The 27221-nt window shown below is 41.5% G+C and overlaps 1 protein-coding gene across 4 annotated transcripts in view; it reads left to right on the top strand.

The window, feature by feature from the left end:
- Nucleotides 1-27221, top strand: part of EXT2 (exostosin glycosyltransferase 2) — a 134313-nt gene that overhangs the window by 38924 nt on the left and 68168 nt on the right. For 3 of the 4 annotated variants that reach the window (XM_059931428.1, XM_059931425.1, XM_059931426.1), the window contains one exon: nt 26345-26476. The exons of the other annotated variant lie outside the window; for it this stretch is intronic. In XM_059931428.1, the coding sequence (XP_059787411.1) occupies nt 26345-26476 (132 nt within the window). The remainder of the gene's footprint in view (nt 1-26344; nt 26477-27221) is intronic. 4 annotated transcript variants of the gene reach the window in all.

Raw genomic sequence — 27221 nt, forward strand, 5'->3', positions numbered from 1 at the left:
GCTGGGGAGAGTACTTTCAGTAGTATATGAATGAAGAGGCCAGAAGTGCTGTCACTCAGTCGTACTGTGGAGAGTCAGGAACGGATCAGGAGGTGAAGGGGGCTTCACGACTGGCTGGCCTCGAGTAGGGAGAGAGGATGCTTCGAGAGGTACTGACCTTCTCCCAGAGGTTGGCTTCTGTGGGAAAGACTCGGTAGGTCAGATGGAGCAGCCCGAGGGGGGGGACTTGGAATACCAGTAGCAGAGAACTTTGCAGGGAATTAGAAGGAAGGGAAGGACAGTGACAAGTGGAGAGTAATGAAAGGATGTGTGATGAGAGGGGAAAGCCGTATCAATTAAGGAGATTGAGGGAAAAAAATCAAAGAGCTGGAAGGGACCTTAGAAGTTATTCAACCCTTTTCTCCTATTTTATAAATGATGTATAAACCCTAGAGTTCAAGTGATCTTGAGAATGAATTGCTAGGGTCAGAGCTGAGCCTACCCTTGAACCCAGGTTTTCTGTTTCCAGCCGATGATTTTTTTGGGGAAAGGGGGACATTGGGTACTGCAGTATTTTCCAAACTGAGGGTCTCATGATTCATTAGTAGATCGTGAAGTCAATTCAGTGGGTCTTGACTGGCATTTTATTTTTTAAAAATGAAAGATAATAGAAAGATACTAGATTATTACATAGCAAGGGTAAGTATTTCCTGAAACCTTTGTTTCTTTTGTATGAATGCACGTGGTGAGTTGCAGTATAAAATGTATTTGTATGTTTCTTAGTGTGGGTCCCAGTCCAGAAAGTTTGAGAAATGTTGGTAGTGGAAACCACATGGGCTTTTGACTCGGAGAGACCTGAATTTGCATCCCAAGCTGTGGTGTCTGTCTATCAGCTTCGTGAGTGTAGGCAGATTACTTAACTTTGCCAAGCATCGATTTTCTTATCTCAGACCTGGGGGTAATAATACGATAGAGCAATTGTGTTGATTAAATGAAATCATTTACTTAAAGCATCTAGATTTGGGTCTGCCTGCTGGCCATCATCTGGGAGCGCTCTGCCTGGGTCTGTGTTTTTTGTTTTTTAATTTTATTTATTTATTTATTTATGGCTGTGTTGGGTCTTCGTTTCTGTGCGAGGGCTTTCTCCAGTTGCGGCAAGCGGGGGCCACTCTTCATTGCGGTGCGCTGGCCTCTCACTGTCGCGGCCTCTCTTGTTGCGGAGCACAGGCTCCAGACGCGCAGGCTCAGTAATTGTGGCTCACGGGCCTCGTTGCTCCGCGGCATGTGGGATCTTCCCAGACCAGGGCTCGAACCCGTGTCCCCTGCATTGGCAGGCAGATTCTCAACCATTGCGCCACCAGGGAAGCCCCTGGGTCTGTGTTTGAACACTGGCAGGAGCCTCCTGGTATGGAGCTTGGCCTTCAGGAACCACAGTGAGTTACCAATGTGGATGTATTATGCATTTGCTTCTGGGCTTGGAAACTTGAAACAGAACTTATTCCTGTGGGTCTGGTGTACTTTCTGCATCTTGGCATGGAGGCAGGTTCACCTCCTGTTTTTCTGTTAGGATCAGGATGGCTTATGAAAATCGGTGGTTCTCTAGCTGGCCTTAAAGAAAAAAAATTCATTGGCACATTTGGATAAAGTACTATTACTTTTTCCCCTTTCCAATGAGAAAAGTTTTTGTACTGAGTCTCCGCCCACCCTACCTCCCCCCCTTTTAGCATGTTCTCTGCTAGATCATTTATTCATTTTTTTGAACTAGAAGATTAAAAAATAAGCTTAAAGAGAAAAGTCAAAATCAGAATTGACATTTGGGTGGTGAACAGTTGAAGAACTAGAGTTTTACTAGGTATGTACTAAAAATAAAGGATATTTTTATGTGATTTTAAGAGGACCGGTCAGGTATCTCTTAGGAATAGCTGTTGTTCACCTCCTACTGAAAGGAGAATGAAAGAATATGGTTTTCCTTGTTCTCTGCTGCTTCCCCTCCCCTCTCCTCTCCTCCTCCTGCTGCCTCTGCCGCCCTTCCCCCATCCCTTTCCAGTCAGCTCCATCCCATATTTGAAATCCCGCTGGAGAGCGGAGACCAGCGCTTCATCCCCAGATGACTTGGGCCAGGGGCTAAAACACTGCCATAAATCTGCAGCTCATTTTAATGCCACGTTAAAACAGTGTGAGCGGCTGGTTTCCGTGGCCCCTGCCCTCTTTCTTTATGGGCTTCTTTGGCTCTTCTTTATAAAGAGGCCCTGCGGAGTCATTTTAAAGTTCTTATCAGTTTGCTGACAGGTATATGGGCCCTTTTGCCGAGTCCAGGAGCTCTGGCAGGCGTGTGAAACTCCTGATATTAAAATTGAAGAAAAATGCCAGGCAGAAGGGATTGGGTAGCACAGCGGTGATCTGGAGGTAAAAGACTAGCAAGATAATTAACCACTGCAGGTCCGGAACTTCGCCCTTGGCCGGATACCTTGCTCCTCCTGGTTGGTGGGGGCAGGGCAGCCAGGATTAGGCAAGGGAGGGTTTTCCAAGGGCTTTTATTTTTATCCCCTGATTAGAAATGCCGTTCTGCTGGCAGTTTGTGCTTTCAGGCTTCAGCAAGCGAGTTGGGCAGCCCTGAAGGGCTAAGGGAGCAAGCTTTAACCATGTAGCTTTTTTCCTAACGGCCACCTGACGGGCTAGACCTCTGCTCCCACGTCTCTGCCAGCTCCAGCGCGCTGCCTGTGTGCCCACAGCGTCACTGTTACCGAACTTAGACGGACTTTCATCAGTCTGCTTCACTGCCCCTTTTAGACCAGGTTGCCAGCGCCCAGTAATCCTCCCAGACTGCTTTGTGGAAGCGCCAGGCCCTCTGTAAGTGTCAGCCTGCAGTGCTTGGCCCTTTTTACCCTCTCAGTTGCAGAGAGGTGGGCTGGAAGCTGCTCCTCATTCTCTTCCACCACTTTTCCTTTCTCTCTTTGCTGGAGAACCCTAGCAGCGGACAGCTGAGGGCAAGGAAAAACCATTACCTGGGTCCAGGCCAGTGGCTTGATGGAGCCTCAAAATCTCTGGCATCTCCTGACCAGAATGTTTTTTCCAGGCATTTCAGAAAGTACATCCTCACCCTCCTTCTGCTTTCAGCTTTCCAGCCTTGATTCCAGACGGCTGGCTGGGTGCATTATGCCCCCATAATCTACTTTATATCTGTCTGCTCTTCTTCTCCTAACTGAAGCTTTTAGGAAGAGGGTAGTAGAGATAAGCAAAATCCAGTGGACATATATTTTTAACTGCTTGGCACCCTTTTGGCACAAACACATTATTTTTCCTTTTTCAAATAGTTTTGGACGTGAGTACTTTTGCAAGTGTGTTCAAGTTAAAATAGTCACTTAACTTGAGGTTGAGGCAAAAAGCAAGGAATTTTTGTAGTACGTTAGTCAAATTATATAGCTGTTGATCTAGGATTGATGATTTTCATTGAGCAAACAGTAAAAAATACTGGTTTGTTTTATTACTCATGTAGCTCCTGTGGGGAGAGTAATTAGGTATAAAAACCAAACGAGCAATAAAACAAAATAAAATGCCGCAAACTCCAAAGCAACAGAACTACTTTTTTGTACATTTCTGACAAATTGATATCCTATAATTAGTTAAGAAGTTTACTGAACTGGATGTTATTGCTTATGGTACAGTTTTAATAAACTTACTAAAAATATTTAACAAATAATAGATTGGAAATTCTCAGTAAATATATGATGATGAACAGTCTTCATCATACAGCCTTTGCAAGGGGTGTGGGTATGTGGAATGGTCAGTTTCCTCTTTGGGCGCCGGTTGGAGAGCTGTCTCTAGAGTTAACCATGGGTTGGTTAATCCCTTGTAATGAGTCCACGATATGGGGCATTGCTTCCGGAAATGGCCTCGCTAATAAAAGTGTTAAATATTAATTTGCAGCCTAAATAAGGATTGTCTGACTTTTGGGGGCTGGTTTCCTACAGGATGGGACTATTTGTGAAGCATTTCTGAGAAATAATTGCTCATTACAGGAAACATAGTGCAGGTTTGAATTCATTATATACCTACTTAGAAAAATATCCAAGTTTGTTTACAAAACAGTAACTTGTAAATTATCAAGTGTTGATACATTTGGTAAAGAATTCACTACTGTCAGGTCTTCAGTAAGGGTCAAACTGATCCATTAGATTTCTGTCTATATTTATAAATCTTAATATAGATTATTATATATTTTTATATCTCCCTCAGCATTGAAGAGGTTGAGAGAGTTTGGAGTTGCATGATTATTTTACAATAACACAATTAATCTTGTAATTCCATGCTACTGTTCTTCGGAATGTAAGACAACAATCATGTATATTTATTACATTCAATTTGACTTAAAGACCTTTAATACTGAATCAGACCAGGATTGGTACAGAAGTAGCTCCATATAAACCATTTCTGGCAATACAGTTCTCTCTCTCCTTGTAACTTAAAGGCTAATTTGTTGTATATAAATGTGCACTTATTTCCCGTTTTGATAAGGCTTTAATAGGAGGTGAGCAGGTCACTTATTATCTTTCAGAATCCAATACTTTTTATTAAATGGAGCAAGTGGTTTGTCTTCAAGTATCTGAAGTCCATGTATGTATTGAAGTATTTTTAATTTTCATGTTAATTTGGCCAGGTTTTGATGATCTTATATCATTTGTATTTTACAGGGATTTTTTTTTTTAACATCTTTATTGGAGTAAAATTGCTTTACAATGGTGTGTTAGTTTCTGCTTTATAACAAAGTGAATCAGTTATACATATACATATGTTTCCATATCTCTTCCCTCTTGCATCTCCCTCCCTCCCACCCTCCCTGTCCCACCCCTCTAGGTGGTCACAAAGCACAGAGGGATCTTTGAGTTTTTGTTTGAAGCCGCAGACTGAGGGTTGAGTTCTCTCAACCCTCTGGCTCCCACTCAGATTCTTAAATGTTTTCTGGGGTGGGGAATGGGGACATGAATTTCTCTTGAGAGTCCTTGCCATGATGAACCTCAGTTATTCTTACTCATAGGTGTATGTCATCGTCCAGGTAAGAAAGAGCAGGGGAAAAAAAGTGAGAACCACTGACATAGCAAGTGTAGCTATTTCAAACTTCTCCCTCTGTTCAAAGTCCCAATTTAGGGAACATACATTGGAGTTTCCACTCAGGATCAACAGGAGAGCTTGTCTTAATAACATGTAATCAGAAGAAGGAGCTTCCCAGACGCAAGCAGCTTATAGAGGGCCCACGTGCCTCTGGTCAGCTGGCACAGCGATAAGCGGCATTGGGCCCACCGTATTCTCAACTCCTCTTCCTCTGGGAATGTGTGGGGACAGTGGAAGGGCTCCCATGGGACCTGACTGCTGAGTTAGTTAGTATCCACAGCCAGAAAAAAAGAACCTGCCAAAAACTAGCTCCTCGGCCTTCTCTGGAATTGTTACTACATGGGAAGCAGATGGAAGAGGGAACATGGCCCTAATGTGGCATGACGTGGGATGAAACGAGCCTTCGAGTTCCGTCCTCAGTCCCTTCACACATTGTATTTGTGTGTGTGTCTTAATTAAAAGGGGTAGCCCTTTCAAGTGTGTCTGTTGCAGTGAGACTTGCTTTATATTTACCTTCTCTGATCAAACAAACTTATGCTTTCTCCTGATTTTAGCATAGCAAACACGGGAAATCTCACCCCAGGCAGATTCCTTTACAACTAGTTGACCCAAGTCGTGCTCTTATTTATTTATTTTTGATGACAGATCCTGATTAAAGGTTTCCAAAAAAAAAAAAAAAAAAAAAAAAAGGTTTCCAATCCACCTTTTAGCTAGTCCATGGACCCAACCAGGAGGCAGGGCTTGTCAGCTGCTAATCACTAAAGAAGATCCCTGATCTGACCTAGGGAACAGTGGGATTCAGAGGCATGGATAACTCCGAAACGGGGCACGGGAGAAATGAATCTCTAGTCTCTTTGCTGAGAAGGTTTGACCAAACACAGTTTTATTGGTCAGTGGCTCCTGCTTTAGTAACCTTTCACCCCCACGGCTCTTGGAGGTACAAGCCATTGGCCGGCCTTGCCTTTGAACTCCTCATGGCTCCTGCCACCTCAAAGGCTCCCAGTCAGAGGCTTGTGTTTTGCTTGGGATCTCTCCTCACAGCAGGGTGTCAGCAGTTGGGAAAACTGATCCACCCTTAGAACCCTGACATATTTGAAGGTGATACCCCTGAGACTTGAAACCTATGGCTTTCTATTTCAGGAGCTGCCTGTCACACGTCAAGAAACACAACTCAGGCTGCCCCCTTTTCCTCCCCTGTCCCTTCTTGCTTCCCATAGGACGGGAGATCATAACATTTGAGCACACCCTACAAGTATTCACGGAGTCCCTCCCTACTTTGAAGCTCTTTTACCCCTTTCTCTCCTGGCTTGCCCCAAGTAGCATCTATCTTTGAAAGAATTTTGCTTTCAAATAAGGCTAAAACATGCAAATTAAGCCATCTTTGGTGTCTGGGAGCTGAATCAATGGTGAAGATGGTCTAGGGAAAGTATCACAGGGCTTACATGTTCAGCTCCAGTGCTTCCAGGTTGGATGAGCCCTACTTTTAAGATAGCCCAGCTGCACTCTTCCCTGTCTTCTTGATCCGTTCTATCTTCTGGAAAAACTAGATCTTGCAAGAAGAGATAGAAGTAGCATGGATTGCTCTCCCACATCTGCTTGGCTTCCAGACTAAGGACCAAGAGTGAAAGCTTTAGTGTTGAGAGGCAAATCCAGGGACCTGTGAATATTAGATGACTTAAGTGTAGCTTCTTTGGCAAGAAATCAAACCTCTCATTCTAAGAATATTGAGTAGAAAATTCCTTCTACTTATGATGCCTTTAGCTTAGAAAAGGAGCAAATGATCTCCGTTGAGTTTTCCTCTGCTTTTCTAGAATTCAGATAGAACATTACTGATAATCCTTAGCAGAAAGGACACTCTGGCAGGGTCTTTTTCTGCTTCAGAGTAAAGGTTGAGTTTTTAGCAGGTACCCAGGTATCAGAAGAGACAGGCCTGGTTTTACTACTGTCTAGTTCTGTGGTCGTGAGTATGGTCGTGAGCTTACACTTTCCAGTTGACAAAGGGAAGGGGAGAATTAATATTTATGTTAACTGCTCTGTCTGGTACTGTGTTGGGAACTTCCTCATGAGAACCCGATGAGGTAGTTGTTATTCTCATTCTTATGAAGGGGGCAGTGAACCTTAGAGGCTAGTAGATGGCCTGTAGTCACAAAGCTTTAGTGGCAGGCTTGGGACTGGGAAGAATTTGTGGCATATGATTAAAAAGTTCACTTTTCTCACCTTTTCTCCAGGGGCATTTGCCTTTTACACTGAGATAAGTATGTCTTTCGGGACATTCCTGTATTGGTGATGGTTTATAGTTTGCTTCTCTTTGCCTCTATTTTCTATTTTCCACCTAATTGCAAATTTACTTCTCCCATTCTAAATCCTGTTGCATGACTTAGAGAGAGGAAGGAATTTGAAATCCCCATTCTTCACTTGCCTCTCTTTGTCCCATGTTCTAATTCTTTCTCTGTATCCTTCCTCTGATGGCAGCTCAGGTTTTTAAACTCTTTATAGGAATCAACCATATTACATGATGCCATGTGAGCTTATAAAGAACCTGTAAATATGTATTAGTCTTTGGGAAAAAACACCTTGTCTAATTAAAAACTGTTGTAGGGCTTCCCTGGTGGCGCAGTGGTTGAGAGTCTGCCTGCCAATGCAGGGGACACGGGTTCGAGCCCTGGTCTGGGAGGATCCCACATGCCACGGTGCGACTACGCCCGTGAGCCACAATGACTGAGCCTGCGCGTCTGGAGCCTGTGCTCCACAACAGGAGAGGCCGCGGTAGTGAGAGGCCCGCGCACCACGATGAAGAGTGGCCCCCGCTTGCCGCAAATAGAGAACCCTCGTACAGAAACGAAGACCCAACACAGCCAAAAGTAAAAATAAATAAATAAATAAATTTTAAAAAACACAAAAAACAAAAAACATTTAAAAAAAAAAAACAAAAAACTGTTGTGAACTCAACCGAGCACACTATCTTGCCATCAGAAAGCATTAATATTGTCCTGGGCCTCATCATTCAGACCTCCTCCTTACATTTTCTTGATTCTTAAGGATCAAAAAATGGCTGGAGCTATTTTCTCTGGTAACTACACATGGAACTAACTGCATGTTAATTCTTTAATCACTCCCCATAAATATAAATACTGAGGATGGAGATGAATAGAAGGAAATCTTTGCTTTGAAATGGATGACATGGGCCTACATATGGGCTTTGGGGAATTTTCCAGCCAGCTCTGTTTCAAAATAGGATTTGAGTACTGGTCCATGTACTTGCTTGTTTTCCTAACCTTTGAGTGACTCATGGTTTTAGATATAAGAATAAGGTCTAGAACTCCTAGAAATAAGCTGCACAAATGGAAGTTGTTACGTATTCAACTATTCCTACGGGGCTGGGGCTGCTGCTGGTGTTGGGAGGTCTTCAGCAGTTCTTGGGAGCATGCTGGGGGGACGTGGCCTGGAAGATTGTGTAAAGACCACTTCATCTCAGCGCCAGGAAAACGGGATTAAATTGGGGGAAGTTGAGAGATGGTTAACAAAAATGCTAGGAGTGGAGAAAGCTAGATTTAAAGGAGCGAGTACTCTACAGCCAGCCTAGGGGAAAGGCTGTGAGCAAGTTCTCAAAGTCCCGAGAAGGGTGAGAAGGAGAAGAAAGGGCCCATTTTGTGTGGCAGAGTTTTATAACTACAGTCGCAAGTATTAAGGTGATTTTATTTTTCTTTTCACCACCTATGTGCCAGCTGGGTAGAGACTATTTTAAACAAGACAAAACAACAACAAACCTACTGTGGATTCCAAATTCTAATATATTTTTAGAAGGCTGGGAATATGGGATAAGGTAAAAATAAAACTGAGATTAAATCCTAGGAGAGATGATTTCCTAGCAAGAATTATCGGGATCTGTGTGAGATCCTAGGAGAAGAGCAAAAATTTGTTCATTAGGTGTGACACATTGCATCTTGCACTGGGCAGTGGCTGCATTTAATGTTCAAAAAGGTTCTCAGCTGTTTCTCTGCAGCCACACAGCTGAAAATAGAGACCCTACTGGTTAAGCCAAGTCTAGTCCTGCTTTGTTGCTGCTGTTGGGTAAAATGAAACATTGAGGATGGCGATTTATCGCCTTAGTCTGTTCCAGTTTCCCAAGATAGTTGGGCCTTACGCTAGAGGAACTGCAGGATACCAGTGGAAAGAGGCGGTGAGAACCCGCAGAAACCCACTGCCCTAAATCTGTAGTATTTAGGGGCTGAGTTTTTGAATCCTTGCCCTTGAGTGGGGCCTGGTAAGTTTTGCTTTGTACTGTGGGCCATCAAAGAGTTTTTAATCTAGCTGGGAAGATGGGTTTTTTGCCCCCATGAGATAACAGTGGGGCAGAGAATAGATGCTAACTCTTGTGTAAAAATTGTCAGATGAATTTTAAAAAGGGCCTCAGTGTAATTTTGAGATAAAATGAAGTACAGGTAGGATTTTTTTTTTAATTACTAAATTTTATTTTTCAGAGCAGTTTTAGGTTCACAGCAAAATTAAGCAAAATGTAGAGAGAGTTCCCCTATACCCCCTGTTCCCACAGCCTCCCGCATAACAACGCACCACAGTGGTTCATTTGTTACAGTTGAACCTACACTGACACATCCTTATCTCTCAAAGTCCATAGTCTACATTAGGGTTCCCTCTTGGTGTTGTACATTCTATGGGTTTTAACAAATGTATAATGACTTATTTCCTCCATGTCACTATTTCTTTTTTTTTTAAATACATTTGTTTATTTATTTATTTTTGGCTGCATCGGGTCTTCGTTGCTGCATGCGGCTTTCTTTAGTTACGTCGAGCAGGGGCTGCTCTTCCTTGCGGTGCCCGGGCTTCTCATTGCAGTGGCTTCTCTTGTTGCGGAGCATGGGCTCTAGGCGTGCGGGCTTCAGTAGTTGTGGCGCGCAGGCTCAGTAGTTGTGGCTCGCGGGCTCTAGAGCACAGGCTCAGTAGTTGTGGCTCACGGGCTTAGTTGCTCCGCGGCATGTGGGATCTTCCCAGACCAGGGCTCGAACCCGTGTCCCCTGCATTGGCAGGCGGATTCTTAACCACTGCTCCACCAGGGAAGCCCCATGTCACTATTTCTAATTTAATTCCATTGTGGTCTGAGTGCAGACATCATATGATTTCTATTCTTTCACGTTTGTTCAAGTACGTTTTATGGCCCAGAATGAGGTCTGTCTTGGTGAATGTTACTTGTGAGCTTGAGAAGAATGTATAATCTGCTATTGTTGGATGAAATAGTCTATAGATGGCGATTATTTGGTGCTGTTAATAAGTTCAACTATGTCCTTACTGATTTTCTGCCTGCTGGATCTGTCCACTTCTGATAGATGGGTGTTGAAATCTCCAGCTCTAGTAGTGGATTCATCTCTTTCTCTTTGAGGTTCTGTCAGTTTTTTCCTCATGTATTTTGATGCTCTTTTGTTAGTTGCGTACACATTGAGGATTGTTATGTCTTCTTGGAGTATTGACCTTTTTATCATTATGTAATGCCACTCTTGATACCTTGTAATTTTCCTTGTTCTGAAGTCTGTTCTGTCTGAAATTAATATAGCTACTCCCACTGTCTTTGGATTAGTGTTAGCATGCTATATCTTTCTCCATCCCTTTACTTTTAGTTTATATGTGTCTTTGTATTTAAAGTGGGTTTCTTATAGACAACATACAGTTGGGTCTTGTTTTTTGATCCACTCTGACAAGCTTTTAATTGATGTACTTAGACCATTAACATTTAAGTGATTATTGATATAGTTGGATTAACATTGACCATATTTGTTACTATTTTCTATTTGTTGGTTTTGTTCTTTGTTCCTATTTTTGTCTTCGACACATTTTATGTCTTTTGTGGTTTTAATTGTGTGTTTTATATGATTCCATTTTCTCTACTTTCTTAGCATGTGAATTACACTTCTTTTTCAATACTTTTTTAGTGGTCGGCCTAGAGTTTGCACTATACATTTATATCAAATCCAAATCCATTTTCAAATATCCCTGCTTCAGGGATAGTGGAAGTACCTTCCTTATATTAGCAAAATAATCCTAATTCTTCCTCTTGTCCCTCGTATCACTGCTGTCATTCATTTCACGTATACATATATATATATAATCAAATAAATTTGTTGCTATTATTATTTTGAATAGATTGTTATCTGTTAGATCAATTAAGAATAAGAAAAGTGAAAGTTAATTTTACCTTCACTTATTCCCTTTCTGATGCTCTTCCTTTCTTTATGTGCATCTTTTTCTGACCCTCATCATTTTCCTTCTGTCTGAAGAACTTTTTTTTTTTTTTTTTTTAATTATTAGCACCTTTAATTATTTATTTATTTATTTATTTGGCTGTGTTGGGTCTTCGTTTCTGTGCGAGGGCTTCCTCTAGTTGCAGCGAGTGGGGGCCACTCTTCATCGCGGTGCGCGGGCCTCTCACTATCGCGGCCCTCTCACTATCGCGGCCTCTCTTGTTGCGGAGCACAGGCTCCAGACGCGCAGGCTCAGTAGTTGTGGCTCACGGGCCTAGTTGCTCCGCGGCATGTGGGATCTTCCCAGACCAGGGCTCGAACCCGTGTCCCCTGCATTAGCAGGCAGATTCTCAACCACTGCGCCACCAGGGAAGCCCTGAAGAACTTTTTTTAACATTTCTTGCAAGGCAGGACTACTGGCAACAAATTTTCTCAATTTTTGTTTGAGAAATTCTTCATTTCTCCTTCACTCTTGAAGGGTAATTTTCCAGGGTATAAAATTCTGTGTTGGTGGGTTTTTTCTCTTAACACTTTATACGTGTCACTTCACTCTCTTCTTGCTTGTGTGGTTTCTGAGAAGAAGTCAGCTGTAATTGTTACCTTTGCTACTCTATAGGTAAGGTGTTTTTTCCCTCTGGCTTCTTTCAGGAATTCTTTTAATATTTGATTTTCTGAAGTTTCAATATGATATGCATAGGTGTGGTGTTTTGGTATTTATCCTACTTGGTGTTCTCCGTGTTTCCTGGATCTGTGGTTTGGTATCTGACATTAATTTGAGGAAATTCTCAGTCATTACTGCTTCAAATATTGCTTCCCTTCCTTTCTTGTTTTTCTTCTTCTGGTATTTGTATGTGTATGTTGCCCCTTTTATAGCATGGTCCTTGGATATTTTGTTCTGTTTTTTTTTCCCCCCTGTCTTTTTTCTCTTTGCTTTGCAGTTTTGGAAGTTTCTGTTGTCATTATCATCAAGCTCAGAGATTCTTTCCTCAGCCATGTCCAGTCTACTAATGAGCCCATCAAAGGCATGCTTCATTTCTGTTACAGTGCTTTTGATCTATAGCATTTCTTTTTGATTCTTTCTTAGAATTTCTCTCCCTCTGCTCACATTATTCATCTGTTCTTGCATGTTGTCTTTTTTTTCCATTAGAACTCTTAGCCTATTAATCATAGTTTTAAATTTCTGGTCTGATAATTCCAGGATCCCTGCCATTGCCTTTAAGCATGTGTTGTATTTTTCTTGAGTTCTGGTCGTAATGTACTGAGTGAAAGGAACTCTGGTAAATAGGCTTTTAGTGGTGTGATGGTAAGGTGTAGGGGAAGCACAGGGAAGTGTTCTCTAGTCCTGTGATTAGGTCTCAGTCTAATCACAGGACTAGAGAACTAGTCTAGTGGTGAGCTTGTGCCCCTGAACTTTGAACTTCCCCCAGGGCTTCTCAGTTTTTTGTTTGTTTGCTTGTTCTTGTTTTGTTTTATCACCACCCACCCCACCTTTAGGTGGGACAGGATGGCTAGAGCGGGCTGGTGTTGGGTATTTCCCTTACCACAGATTGTGGAGGACCTTGAATGTCAGGCAGAGAAGATGAGTCTTGGAGTACTGGGAGACGTTCAGTTTTTGAGTTGAGGAGACAGACATCTGGCTGGAGAATCACTGAATTTCAAGTGTGGAAGAGTCCTTAAGACATGTAATCCTGTTTTAATTTTAAGGTATGAAGATTGAGATCCAGAAAGTTAAATGACTTGTCAACATTTATTTACTGTTTAATGGCAGAACCCAAAGTAGAAGCAGATCTGTCCTACTCTAGTGCTTTTTCTACTACATGTTTTAAAGTTGGTGTCACCAATAAGATTCTAAGTTGCCGGCCATCCTCCAGTTGATACTCACTTTGCTAATGATGCAGCGCAATTCCTGGTTTCCCTGGGAGACATCACATTCATACACTTCGGAATCATTTAATCATTGTTAAATATTTGAACATGTGGTATTATTAATGATACTGCCTTAGTGAGGTGTTTGTGAATCAAGTTCTGTTTAATGTTGTTCAGAGAAATCTGTGGTGGAGAAAAGCCTTAATAGGTTAAACCCAACCTGATTCAAAGCCTAGCTGCAGCTCTGGATTTATCCTTTAAGGCAGTTTGTGTTTTCATCAGTACCAAGATGAAAGGAACATGGACTTCAGAGCTAGACAAAATGGCTTTGTGTTCTGGATCTTCACTTATCAGCTTTGGGACCATGAGCAAGTTACTGTTAATCTTTCTGAGCCTGTTTTCTTGTCTGTAGGATTATCTCTTTTCATATAGGATTGTTGTGAGGGTCAAGTGAAAAAGTATATACCATGTTTAACTGATTCTCAGACCCTTATTTTTTCACACTTCAAAATCTCTGATGTCAGATTGTGTTAAAATTGATATTGTTTTAGCATTGTATCATATCTTGATTGGAAGCTTTTTTTTTCTTAGTGTTATATGAAATAATGGTGCATCTTATAATCATTTGTGTCAGGCAGCTATCCCACATTAATGTGACTGCATAAATCCTAAACAAAAAAATATAAGTTGAACATAGCAGTATATAAAAAGAGATATCTATCATAACTAAATGAGGTCAGGAATATAAGATTGGTTTAACATTAAAAATTTAATTAATGTACCTTCTCACATTAACAAAATGAAGGAGAAAAACCTACCTGATCATCTTAAAAATGTAGGAAAAAATCATTTGATACAATTCAGCAATCATTCTTGAGAAGAACTCTCAGCTAAATGAGGAATAGAAAGGAACTCCTGTAACATGATAAAGGATATTTATGAAAAACTTATAGCTAACATTATACTTACTGGTTAAGTACTGAACGCCTTCTCCTAAAATTGGGATCATGCCAAGGATGTCTACTCTCTCCACTTGTGCTCAGTATTATACTGAAGGTCCTAGACAGTGCAAAAGAAAAATAAATAAAAGGCATAAAAATTGGCAAAGAAAAAGGAAAACTGTCTTCATTTGGAGATGACATGATTGTGTATTCAGAAAAGCCAAAGGAATCTACAAACTACTAAACTAATAAGAGGTGTTATAGCAAGGTTAGAATACAAACTCTTTGGCTCTAAGGAAAATTTGAATTTTGGCTGAAACACTTTGTCTCGTTTTCTTGTCATGGGACATGTGGTGGTCTGGTGGTCTTTTGCGACCTTCTGTAACATAACTAGAGATGGAATTAAACTAATTTTATTATGTGTGTTTTGCAATTATCCACCTTCCTGGATTCTGTAATTAGTTCGCATATTTCTAGCTGATTCTCTTGAGTCTTCCAGATATAAAATCCTATCATCTGCAAATAATGATTGCTTTTGTGTTTAGGGAAATGAAGGCTATATTATGGTCTTCACATAAGAAGACAGTTTCAGGAGGATATGTAACTAAATATAGAAGAAAACTCCACTAACCATAGCTAAAGAAGTCAGGGTTTGTATGTCTCACATTAAAAGAAATCTGGAAGTAGGTAATCCATCCAGGGCAAGTGTAGTGATTCAGTGATGCCATCAGAGAAGCAGGCTTCTTTCTCTGTTTCTGCTCCATCACCATCAGCATGCTGGCTTTGTCTTTTCAGTTACAATACGTCTGCTTCAATTCCAGCCAATCATGTCTGCATTCCAGGCAAGCGGAGGGAGAAGGCCAAAGGAAAAAACCAAAAGGCTTACCCTTAAATGACTTCATCTTTTTAGTTAGGAAAACTCACATACCCAGGGGCTGTACCAGTACTGTGTCACACGGTCATCCATTGCTGCACAAGAGGGTGGAAAATTTAGTATTTTAAGCTGGTTTTGTTAGTAAAGATAAGGAAGGTAATGGATGCTGGGGAGGCAACTAACATCTGTCAGGAGGACTAATAGTAATCTGGACTGTGAGAAGTTGGGGTAGTGGGATGAACTTTGCCATTAGTGTGTGTGTGTGTGTGTGTGTGTGTGTGTGTGTGTGTGTGTGTGTGTGTACACAATCTCACTGGGTATTGCTGGGATATAAGAGTTTTGGTTTTTTGTTTTATTTATTTTAAACACTATTTTGTAGCTGGCCACTTTACTGAACTTCCTTATTTGCTCTGATAGGTTTTTAGTTGACTCTCTAGGATTTTCTTAATAGCCAATCAATGGAAAGCTCTTGGATTTCTTTTCAAATTCCTTTCTTTTTCTGTTTTCTTATTGCTTCTACTAGTTTCCTTATGGTTCTTTCATTCTTTTCCAAATTATCAAATTGGGTGCTTTATTTTTGGATGGTAATTCTGTGTATATATCAGAGTAAAGTTAAAATATGAGACTAGAAGCAATTGAAATTTAGAAATATTTGAGGTCTTAGTAGATTTCATCTCTTAAGATTTTTGTTGTTGTTGTTGTTTTTAATTTATTTTAGTTTTTTTTGGCTGCGTTTGGTCTTCGTTGCTGCGGTGGGCTTTCTCTAGTTGTCGTGAGCGGGGGCTACTCTTCGTTGCGGTGCGCGGGCTTCTCATTGTGGTGGCTTCTCGTTGTGGAGAATGGGCTCTAGGCGCGCGGGCTTCAGTAGTTGTGACACGCGGGCTCTAGAGCGCAGGCTCAGTAGTTTTGGTGCATGGGCTTAGTTGCTCTGCGGCATGTGGGATCTTCCTGGACCAGGGCTCGAACCCCTGTCCCCTGCATTGGCAGGCGGATTCTTAACCACTGCACCACGAGAGAAGCCCAGTCTCTTAAGATTTTTAATAAAAACTGGCTGTATGCTTTTCTCTTTTCAATAGACGAGATATGTTATCACTCTTCAACTTAACATTGAAGGCAAATGTCAGATTTTTTATTTAGTGAAATTATTGAGGAAAGAAAAGTTTTAATATTTCCATAAGCCACAAATCCCCATAGGCTTAAGGGTTTTAATAAAATCCTGTACTGTGTATACATAGAGCAGCTAACATATATATAATACTCGGTGAATAGAATTTCATAGTTTTTAATCCTTTTAAACAATGCTAAAAATGGTGTGCTAAATTCTTTGATACTCCCTCCTCCAGGAGGTGGAGCTTAATTATCCTCCCTTTGAATACAGTACGAATATAGTGACTTGCTTCTAACGCATAGATTATGAAATGGGGATGGTAACTTTACAGTGGAGAAACCTGGCAAACACCACCTTAACCAGGGGATCAAGGTGAACTTCCCCTGTAATAAGTCATGGTGATACCATGGGTCCCCCGATATGAGGTAAAGAGAAAAGCAAATCAGCTCCGTAGTATTCTCCAAAATCCATAACCCCAGTCTAATAAACCAACCCAGATTGAGGGACATTCTGCAAAATTCCTGACCACACTAGGCAAAAGTGTCAAGGTCATGAACTACAAGGAAAGATGGAGAAGCTGTCACAGATGGGAGGAAACTAAGGAAGCATGATAACCAAATGCAATGCAGTGTCCTGGATTAGATCCTGGAACAGGAAAGTGACCTTAGAAGAAAACTGGGAAAATCCAAAAAGAAAACAGAAGTCTGTAGCTGAGTTAATAGAATTAACTAAATGTTAACGTCTTAGTTTTGATCGTTGTACCGTGGTGATACAAGATGTTAACATTGGGAGAAGCTGGGTGAGGGTGTTCGGGAACTCTCTGTACTACCATTGCAACTGTTCTCTAAAATTATTTCAAAATGAAAAGTTAAAAAGAAAGCAACTACAAGTTTGCATGGTAAAGAAATAAAAAAATTTTACACCTACCCAAAAATTGTGGAATGAACTCTGCTACTGTTATGTGAACAGATGTTTCTGGCTTTGAGGAAAGTTCAGTGAGTTGTATATGTGGCTTCCTCAGGTGCTGTGATCAAGTAATTGAGATGATGGGCCTGGGAACACTGCGCTAGATGATGGAAAAGTGCCTGCAGGGGCATCAGGGACTTTTAGGTGGAAGATGCACGCGGAGAGGGCGAGTAAAGTAGCTTCATGAGTACGGGAATGAAAAAAAGCACTCTCATTTTTATGGAGTAAGGTATTTTAAATGTAATTAACAAAATAAATATTTTAAGTAAAGAAAAAAATGGAGTGCTGATAAATTCCTGATATATTAACCTTTTCTGCTTCAGAAATCTCTCTCTATTTTAAAGGTGGTAAATCCTTTTTATTAGTTTGTTGAATCATTGAGTAAAGGTATCAAATGTTAGTGAACTTCCTCTTCGCCTCTAGAAAAACGGACAACACAGGCCTAGTACATTTTTATAAAACCTTCAGTCCATGAGAAGTGCCCCTGAGGGGTTTTGTTGATATTTTTTTCCCCTAATTTTAAGTACGTTGTCTTGTAACTCTTATGTTTATAAAAATGGGGTAAGCAAAAGAATAAACAAAAAGCCAGTCTTGCAGTAGTTCTCAACTAGGAATCAGGATGCTCGGATTATCATTTGACCTCACCAGTGCGTGGCTTTGGCTGCCAGGTGGAGGTTGTTCGAGCCTGTCTCTGCTGCCTCCAGGCTGGTGTGAGGTTAGGCAAGAAGGGCACTGCGCTCCCTGCTCTTGCCCTCTCATCTGTACGGGAAGGTAGCGAGGAAGAGAGCCAGTGTAACCCTGCAGGGTTTGCTGCATAGGAGGCTTTGGAGCAATAGTAGGAATGCTCATTGGTTCCATTTGTCACAGCAAACAAATGAAAAGGAACTCATCAGCCTGTGGTGCATTGGTGCTTGGAAAGACTTAGAATCCCTTTGGAAGTTTTCAGATTCATCTTCAGACACAGCTTTGAAAAATTAATCCATGAGGCGTGGAAATATTTTCCAGCCCTCACCTGAGATATATGGTTCTGTCAGTGTAGTAAGCTGAGAGAAAATCTCCTGTACTCAGATCTCTTGAATCTCCCAGGTTGCTCAGAGGCAGAAGTGTTTTTGCATCTTTAACGATGCAGCTGTTTCTTAAACTTCCTGAGGGAGAAGGCGAATGCTTTATTTACTCTGTCTTGGTTCTCTGCACTTATTCAGTCTGTTTTATTGTTTTTCATTAATTTTAGAAAATTCTTAGCCATTATTTCTTTAGATGTATCTGTTGCCTTGTTTCCTACCCCTCTTCTGGAACTCCAGTTACAGCTACTGTACGAACATTAGATATGGTTCTACAGTTCTTGGGTGCTCTGTTCTGTTTTCTTATACTCTTTTTCTCTTTGCATTTTGGTTTGGATAATTTCTTTTTTATTTTCAAGTTCACTACAGTATTTCTTTCCTTTGCTATACCTACTGTGCTGATAAACCAATTGAAGAAATTCTATGATACTATGTTTTTTACTTCTAGCATTTTCATTTGGCTCTTTTTTTATAGTTTTCATCTCTCTACTGAATACTCCCATCTGCCATCTGTTCATGCAAGTGGTCTGCCTTTTTTACTAGTTCGTTCAACATATTAATTATAGTTGGTTTAAAGTCCCCATGTAGTAGTTCCAACATCTTGGTCATCTTTGGGTCTGGTTCTGCTGGTGGCTTTATGTTTTGACAGTGGATTGTTTTCTTTCGCATTTTGTTTCCGATAAATGTTGATTGAATGATGGACATTGTGTGTTAGAAAAACAGGAGACCTAAAGTGAATGTCGTGTCCAGAAATGGGCAGACCTCTTCTTCTGTGAGCCGTTAGCATGGGAGGTTGACTCAATCTAGCGTGTAATCAAGGTGGGTTTGGGTTTGTCCATTGCTAGACTTACCTCCAGCACCACACACTTCAGATGCTGCTGGTGGTCACCTTGTTCTTGTGTGGGGCACAAGGTACTAAGGTTTTTCTCAGAGTTCCAGCCTCACCCTCCACTTTCAGCAGGCCCTGCCCACCTGTGCCACACAGGAGGCCTTGCTTCCGTCGGTGGGTAGACTTCCCTTGCTTGTTGTGTGGTGCCGGGCTCGTGGTGGAGCAGTAGGGTTCTGTTCCCCTGGTCCAGCCGCAGTCTGGCAGGCTTGCTTGCTGGGGCCTTGGAGGTGGGGCTTTCTCAGCATTCCTGCTCCTCCCCCTGGGCAGTTAAAGTCTGCCCTCTGTCTGTGGGCGTCTGAGGTTGGAGGGAGTTTCCTGCCCCTCCCTTGGTGGTAGCTGACCTCTGCGCTATATCCGTGTAGGAGCCTGATCTGAGCGAGTTTACCTGGTTGTCCTTCCGGGGCAGATGGCTTTTGCTTCTGCCCCTGCTACCAGGGCAGTGTCCCTCTGAGTTGCTGGTGGGAGGGTGTCCTGCTTATGTCTAGAACTTCCAAACTGCCCTACTAGCCCACACTCAGTTTGAGGAATTTGTTAAAATTTTAGCTGTTTTTTGAGGCTGCTTTTACGGTAGCCACCCCTACCTCTGTGCTTTTCCAAAGCTGAAATAGTTAGAGTGTCCCATTGCTCCTGATGTCACTCTTTGGAATTTGGTTTCCCTGATTGCCTTATGACCATAGCTCTCCGATTGGCCCAAGACAAGTTATGGTGATAGTGGGGTATCTGGTGCCGTTTTCTCATTGTTATGGTGGATTCCATGTTCCCTTGTGGCTTTCTGCATCCTAAGCAGAAGCAGATCCTTTATGTTGTGACCAACCAGTGGGTGGGGGGGTGGGGAAATAGAGCAGAATTGGGGCACCTGCTGATCCACAGCTACATGTCGTTGTCGGGTGTTTGGACAGTGCTACCTCTTGGGATTTGGGACAGAGGCTTAGCTGGCTGGTTTATCATTTTGTTTTGTGGTTTTCATTAGGAAAGTCCTTTGATGTACTAAAATGAAGCCTGTTGACGTGGGTCACATTCAGGGGGTTCTGATGGAAAGGGCGTTGCACAGTTGGCTGCTGACTGAATGAAGGGCACTGGAAAGCCGTCACTGCTTTGGGAGGCAGATGCTCTTGGACCACTCGGGATCCTGGGGTTCTTGTCCTTCTGTATAGTCTTTGAATGGTTGGATAGCCTGTCCACTAGGAACAGACTGGCGTGGCATAGTTTTAACAACCGTTTCTCTCTCTCGTGGTCTTTACGTGCGTAATATAAGGGAAACTTATAATCCCATTGCTGCCTTGCTGTTTCACCCAGAAACAAATTTTCCTTTTTCCCCCTCAAATCCATTTCCCCCATCTTTTACCTTTTAAAATTCTGTATACAAGATGCGGTCATTATTATTAAATGATGGTCTTCCCCCTTTAAGGTCATGGGCTGGTACTTGGAAGATTTAGAAAGTCCCGTGAGATGCATGTGATGCCTGTGAGGGAGATGGATTTGTTCTTTCAACAAACGTTTGACTGCCCACTCCTTGACAGGCACTGTGCTAGGGGCTGCAAGACCAGTCGTGAGCAAAACCAGATGTGTTCCCACCCTCACAGTTTCCAGAGGAGTGCTGGCCTCTTCCTTGGAAGCTTAGAGATTCAGGTAGAAGGGGCATGTCATTAGTTGCTGTACTTTTCAGTATAAAGGTCTGTCACACTCGTACTTGATTTATTTTTATTATATCTAACTCTGTTCTGTGACCAGTTGGATTTCTTTACTGGCTTCAAGAATTGAGATGAATGGAGTGTAATGTTGAGATCCCATTCTGTCTCTCCTCTTCCCCTTCCTCCCTTTCCACCCCAAAACAGTGCTGAGTGTATTCTAACATAAGTGACACAGACCCTGAGGGGATAGGATGGATGCAAGTGTTGAGCAGAGAGCTAACACGTTCTGATTGTCTGTTCTGCACTGGCAGTGGGCAAGGGGCGTTACAACCCTCATCTCACTGGATCTTCAGCTCCACGAGAAAGGCGGTGTGGTCTCCATCTCACAGATGCAAAAAGCAGAGGGGTTAAGTCACTTAAAATTGTGCAAGGTACTCATCGCCGTGGCTCTTTCTACCATACTGTGCGGGCTTCCTTTAAACACTTGTTATTGCTAATCCTGTTGGCTTTATGTTACTGAAAATCAAAGAAATTAAACCAAAGTAACAGTTTCAATTTGAAGTATTTATTTGCTTAAGTTGGTTTTAAGTTGGCCCAATCCTTGCCCTTTGCTTTATGATTCTAATATTTGAAAGCATCATAGGAACTTTGTAGTTCTTATGCTTTGAAATATGCACGTTTTACAAAATTACCGTGGTATCTGTTTAATGAAGAAAAGCTAAATGCTTTGTCAAAGGTTATTGTTATGACCATTTCATATGTGACTTACATTTCAGTTGTGTAGATCCACAGTGTAGCGTGCCTAGGGAATTTGCAGAGCTGTGGAAGAATCCCTCATTTAAACTTTTCAGATAGAGATAAGTGTGGCCCCTGTTGTAGGGGGAAAAAAACCCTCAAAACATAATAAGCATTTGCATTTGCTCACTGGATGGGAACACTGGTGCTTTCATGTGTTGCCAGCATAGCTGAAAACTCCTTCCTCTCTGCCGAAAAGTGGCTGATGCTGAGTCCTGGCGGGGCTGTAAATTACGCCTTCTAAACACTTCAAGGTGTTAAAGAGGTCCTGCAGAAATAATTAAGCCTGCAAAGTTCACTTATCCTCAGGCTGAGACACTTGAACTATGATTATTGGCAAAGCTTGCTTCCTTTCTGAGAGAAATTGTAATTTGGTGGACAGGGCTAGATGATTTGAGACATCTTAAATCAGAAGCTCTGTCCTACACTTGTGCAGTTGGCTGGTATTCTAGGTGGATTTGTTACCAATCATTGTTTCCTATAAATCCCAAATGCTGCTGTCTCTGCTGTGATTCAGTGTGAACGTAAAGCTTTGGGATGCTTAAGTTTGAGTGTGGTGTGATTTAAAATAAAATAACCTACGATGATGGACCCATTTGGGTAGAAAAGGAGGTAAATATTTAAGCTGTGTGTGTTTATGTGTGGGCTCACGCTTCTCAGTGAATTTTTACTCTTTTCAGTTCCTTGGTAGAGGACCATTTCCTAAAACTTACTGTGTGCTGGTACTCTTAATACTCTAGAATGGGGTAGGAGAAGGTCTGACTTTAGAGTTAGGATTCATGAGGGGTGACACTGCCACTTAACAGCTTTGTGTCTCAGTTTCCTCACATATAAAGTGAGATTTGCATCTGCCCCAAATAAGTGACAAACTGGTAATAAAGAGCAAATGAGACCATGGGTACAAAAGTGCTTTGCAACAGGGAAAACATTCTAACATTTGCAGGGATACTAATAAAAGAATGCCAGTTTCCACACCAAAGGAATTCACAGTCTAGCTGGAGAGAGAAATGTGATCATCTGAAATAGCAGCAAATCAGTGATAGAACAGAATATAAGAGACCTGACATATAAGGTAAAGGCTGTAAATGCTGTGGTGTTTCACAGTAAGAGAAGATTGTTGATGTTGGGGGCGCTCAACCTCACTGAAGGTCTCACAGAGAAGATGGATTCTTTTAGGTCTCATGAACTGTAGATATTTTGGCTGGATGATGGGAGGGAAAGCAGCAAGATGACTGAGCAGGAAGGAGATTGGAGTGAGTGGAGTGTATCTAAGAAGCAGCAGCAGGCAGCCAGCAGGCCCCCAGGCTGTACCCAGATGGCAGACCACAGGACAGCTTAAGTCAGATGCCCTTGGAAGCTAAATCTGTTTCTGATTTTCTTTGAGTAGGAGAAATTCTCATTGGGATGCTTCGCCTTCTTCTTAATGTTAGTGGAAACAACAGTCATCCTATAACTCAGAAGTTATCCTTGGCTTTAACTAATGAATAGAGGACTTGCCCAGGAAACAGAACCAAAGTCAGTAAGTCTGGACTAGAAAGTGTCTCTTTCCTCCACCTATTTTGGTTACGCTTCCAGTTTCTCATGCTAAACTTGGAAATGTTCGCCCCCTTGCGTAAGTCCTAACAGTCTCTGATTTTGAGTGGACTCATAGGCCGAATGAAGCTGGAGAGGTCGTCTACACCAGCATCATGCTTTCATTAGGAACCGAGTTTAAACTCTGCTTGGATAAGAAACTGTCTTCTTTCAGAAGACTCTGACACAGTAGCTGGTTTGGGAGTAACCCTCCGGTCAATAAAAGAAAAAGAAGTATAAGAGCTTATTAAAGTAGATGAAACAACAGTTCAGAGAGCAGCCCATGCAGTCAGGACTTGAGGGACAATTCCTGAGAGATAGGAGCACACCGAGGGGAGCTACTTGTTCACTCTGGCTCCTTCCCCGAGGGTGCTTCCTAATTCACAGCCCAGGGTATGGAGGCTTTGCAGAAAGCAGCAGTCCCACAGGGCTGACAGGTTGGAGTTAGGGGCTTCCAAAGTATCTGGGATTTGAAGGACAAAATCCCAGGAGAAAGGGAACCACGGGGATATAGCAAAAAATGGGCATGCAGTCTTCCCTTAAGGTGTTTGCCAACTTCTGAGGTGCACATGATCAGAACAAGACTCTGAGAATCCCTGCAGAAAGAAACAACTAGGAGCCTAACAAGCTCTGTAGCTATTTCAGCAACCGTGCATACTACTGATGAGATAAAGATCAATGTTCAAGGCTGGGCAAGATGGAGGGATCCTGGTAAATACCCCAGGCTTTAATTGAAGGCCCAGAAGGCCACACCTTCAGAGTAAGGGCAAGCTGAAAAAAGATGGCCCTGACAAAACTTAAAACCAACCCCTGACGGGATTATAGTGATCTGACTGCATTCTCTGTGCCTGCCAGAAGAATATGTTACATTCTTAGGAGGAAGATAATCTGGATCATCCAGAACGTCTACAGTTTTTTAATACAGAATGTTGGCATCCAATAAAAAATTAAGATGCATGCTAGAAATTGAAACCAAATGACCAAAATGAAGAGTAAAAACAGATGATAGAAAGAGAGTTACAGGTTATTCAGATACTGGGGTTATCAGTCAGGAACGAACAATGTTCAATAATATAGAAGAAAAGAAGGAGGATTTCAACAAAGTTTTGAAATCTTCTTTTAAAAAGTCAAATGGAAATTCTGCAACTGAAAAATATAAGAAGGGAAAGTAAGAATTCAGTACATTGGTTTAATAGCAGTTTAGACACACACAAAAAAAGGATAAAGGATTATTGGACCAGAAGAAAAACTAGTAGAAAATACCCAGATTGAAGCACAGAGAGGAAAAATACAGAAAAGAGAGTAAGAGACATATGGGACATGGTGAAAACATTTTACGTACATGTGTATTTGGAGTCCTAGAAGAAGAGGAGTGTGACAGAACCAATATTTTAAAAAAATATTGACTGAGAGTTTTCTAAAAACAGGGAGAGACATCAAATCATAGATTGGAGAAGCTCTCCAATCCTAAGTGGGATAAATACAAAGGGCCACACTGAGGTATATCTGTGAACCTCGATGAAACAAATAGAATGAGCATACACTTAAACTCAGCCGTATCAGAAATTACATTAAGCGTAAATGGACTATATGTACAATTGGAAGCCAAAGATTTTTGAATAGGATAAAATATTAAAAGCCATTTATATCCTTTTTATAAGAGACAATCCTGAGACAAGCTTTGAGGGCACAAATTGGAAAGTAAAAGTTTTGGAAGTAAACACACGCACACACATGTACATGCACATGCACACAGGCAGAGAAAAATCAATAAAGATAAAGAATATTGAAACAGTACTTAAAATCAGCTTACTGTACTTGACAGTGGTGAAACATTACACTCATCAATGGCAAAATTCTCTTTTTTTAAAGTGCACATAGATCATTTACAAAAATAAGCTATGTACTGGGCCATAAATCAAGTTTAAATAAATTGCCAAGTTTTGAAATAACGTGTGTTTTCTGACTACAGTGCAAAGTAGAAATCAGTAACAGAAAGATAAATAGAAAATCCCAAAATGTTTGGAAATTAAACAGCATACTTCTAAATGACCCATGGATTAAAGAAACTATCACAATGGAAATTAAAAACATTTTTCACCTAAATTATAACGAAAATGATATATAAATGTGTGGGATGCATTTAAAATAGTGCATAGAAGTAAATTTATAGCTTTACATGTATGTATTAAAAAAGAAGAAAGATTGAAATATCTAAACTTCAACCTCAAGAAGCTAAATGCAGGATGAATTAAAGTCCCCCAAAACAGAAGAAAGTAAAAATAAGAGCAGAAAGGGACAAAATAGAAAAAAAATGTAAGGTAAAGAAAATCAGCAAAACCAAACATTGGTTTTTTGAAAAGATAATAAAATTGATAAACATCCAGTAAGACTGATCAAGTACAAAGAGAAAACACAGATTATCAATATCAGGAATGAAAGGAGATGTATTGCTACAGGTTCTATAGGCATTAAATAGGCATTGACACACATTTAGTCCAATAAATTTAACAATTTAGGTAAAGTGAACATATTCCTTGAAAAATACTACCTGCAAAACTGACATGAAAATGTGCATAATCTTATGGCTATGAAAGAAAATTAATCCATGATTTAAAACCTTTACACACCAAAAAAACACCTAGCCCAGATGGCTTTTTTGATGAATTCTCAGTCTTTCAAGGAAGAAGTAATGCCAACCTTGCATAAAATTTGTCAAGGAATAGAACTTTTTCAACTCCTTCTATGAGGCCAGCATAACTTGACACCAAAACCTGATTTTAGTATTAACAGTGTTGAGCAAAAGAGTAAATACTGTTCGATGCCATTAATATGAAATTCAGTAGTGGGCTAATAGAAATCAGAATAATGATTACTTTTGGAGGGGTGAGGTTCTGACTGGGGTGTGGAATGTTCTATATCTTTATCTGGGTAGTAGTTATAAGAGTACTGAAGGTAGACATTCATTGAGTTGTACCCTTAAGATCTGTGCACTTTATGTATGTTATATCAAAAAAGACTCTAAACTTGCTCTGGTTAAACACGCTGATATTTCGTCTTAAATATCATGTAGTTTCTCTTAAACCTAAATTGAACCCAGTGTGCGTGTCACGTGCTCACGTGCTATTTTGACTGCCTTGATGCCCACTCTGATGGAGCTGGCTTGAACAGCAGGGAGCCTTTGCCTTGGTCTCCCTCTTCTTCGGGAGTAAGGCAATTACCCAGACCCAGAGTTGGCTGTGACGGAGCATCTAGTTCTTCACTCTCTTTGCTCACTTCACACGGTGTGGTTTTCTTCACAGGCACGGTGGTTCTGGGAAGCGTACTTCCAGTCAATCAAAGCCATTGCCCTGGCCACCCTGCAGATCATCAATGACCGGATCTATCCATACGCCGCCATCTCCTATGAAGACTGGAATGACCCTCCCTCCGTGGTAAATGAATTCCGGGGCGAGCCACATCAGGCCTGGGCCAGCTATCAGGATGGGATGATGGAAAATGTACTGAATTTGTAAAGGTTATTTAAATTCGAGCTTTCTAAGATGGGAGTGTGCCGTAAGACTTGGGGACGATAGGACCAGCTGAATTTTGAAATGATGACAAAAGTAAGAAATACTGAAGCAGCAGCTTCCAGTTTATTTTAAATGTGCTTAGGAAGACAGTATGTTTATTTATTACAGAAATAAATGGGGAGGCCTGGGTCTTGTTGGAAATGGAAGACTTCTGATGACTTTTGCAGTTGTGGTGCTTTGAACTCTTGAAAGGATTCTGTAAGCAACTTAATAATAACAGCTTATATTTTGAGCACTTCCTCTTGTGCTTTATGCTAAGTGCTTTCCGTGGATTATGTCAGTTAACATTCAGACCCCTTGTGAGGAACATCATCAGCAAAAGTGATCGAGAGGCATTAGGGATTGCTCAGGACTTTGGCTGAGGCCCCTGGGTATTTCCAGCAGCGAGATGGTGTGGTTGGAAGCTGCTCACAGGGCTTCGTCCTTGCTTGCAGGAGTCACGAGGCACTTGTGGCCTTGCAGGGAGTGTGTCAGCGGCCACGGCTTCTTTCTCACTGAAAGTGCCTGAAGCTGGAGAACACCTGCCGTCTGGCTCACAGACCCCGAGGCCTCCACCTGAGAGCACTAGGGTCTTCTCCATGTCAGACTGAATTGTTGCTCTCTTTCC

The sequence above is a fragment of the Balaenoptera ricei genome, chromosome 8 (assembly GCF_028023285.1).
Source record: "Balaenoptera ricei isolate mBalRic1 chromosome 8, mBalRic1.hap2, whole genome shotgun sequence".
Classification (NCBI taxonomy): domain Eukaryota; kingdom Metazoa; phylum Chordata; class Mammalia; order Artiodactyla; family Balaenopteridae; genus Balaenoptera; species Balaenoptera ricei.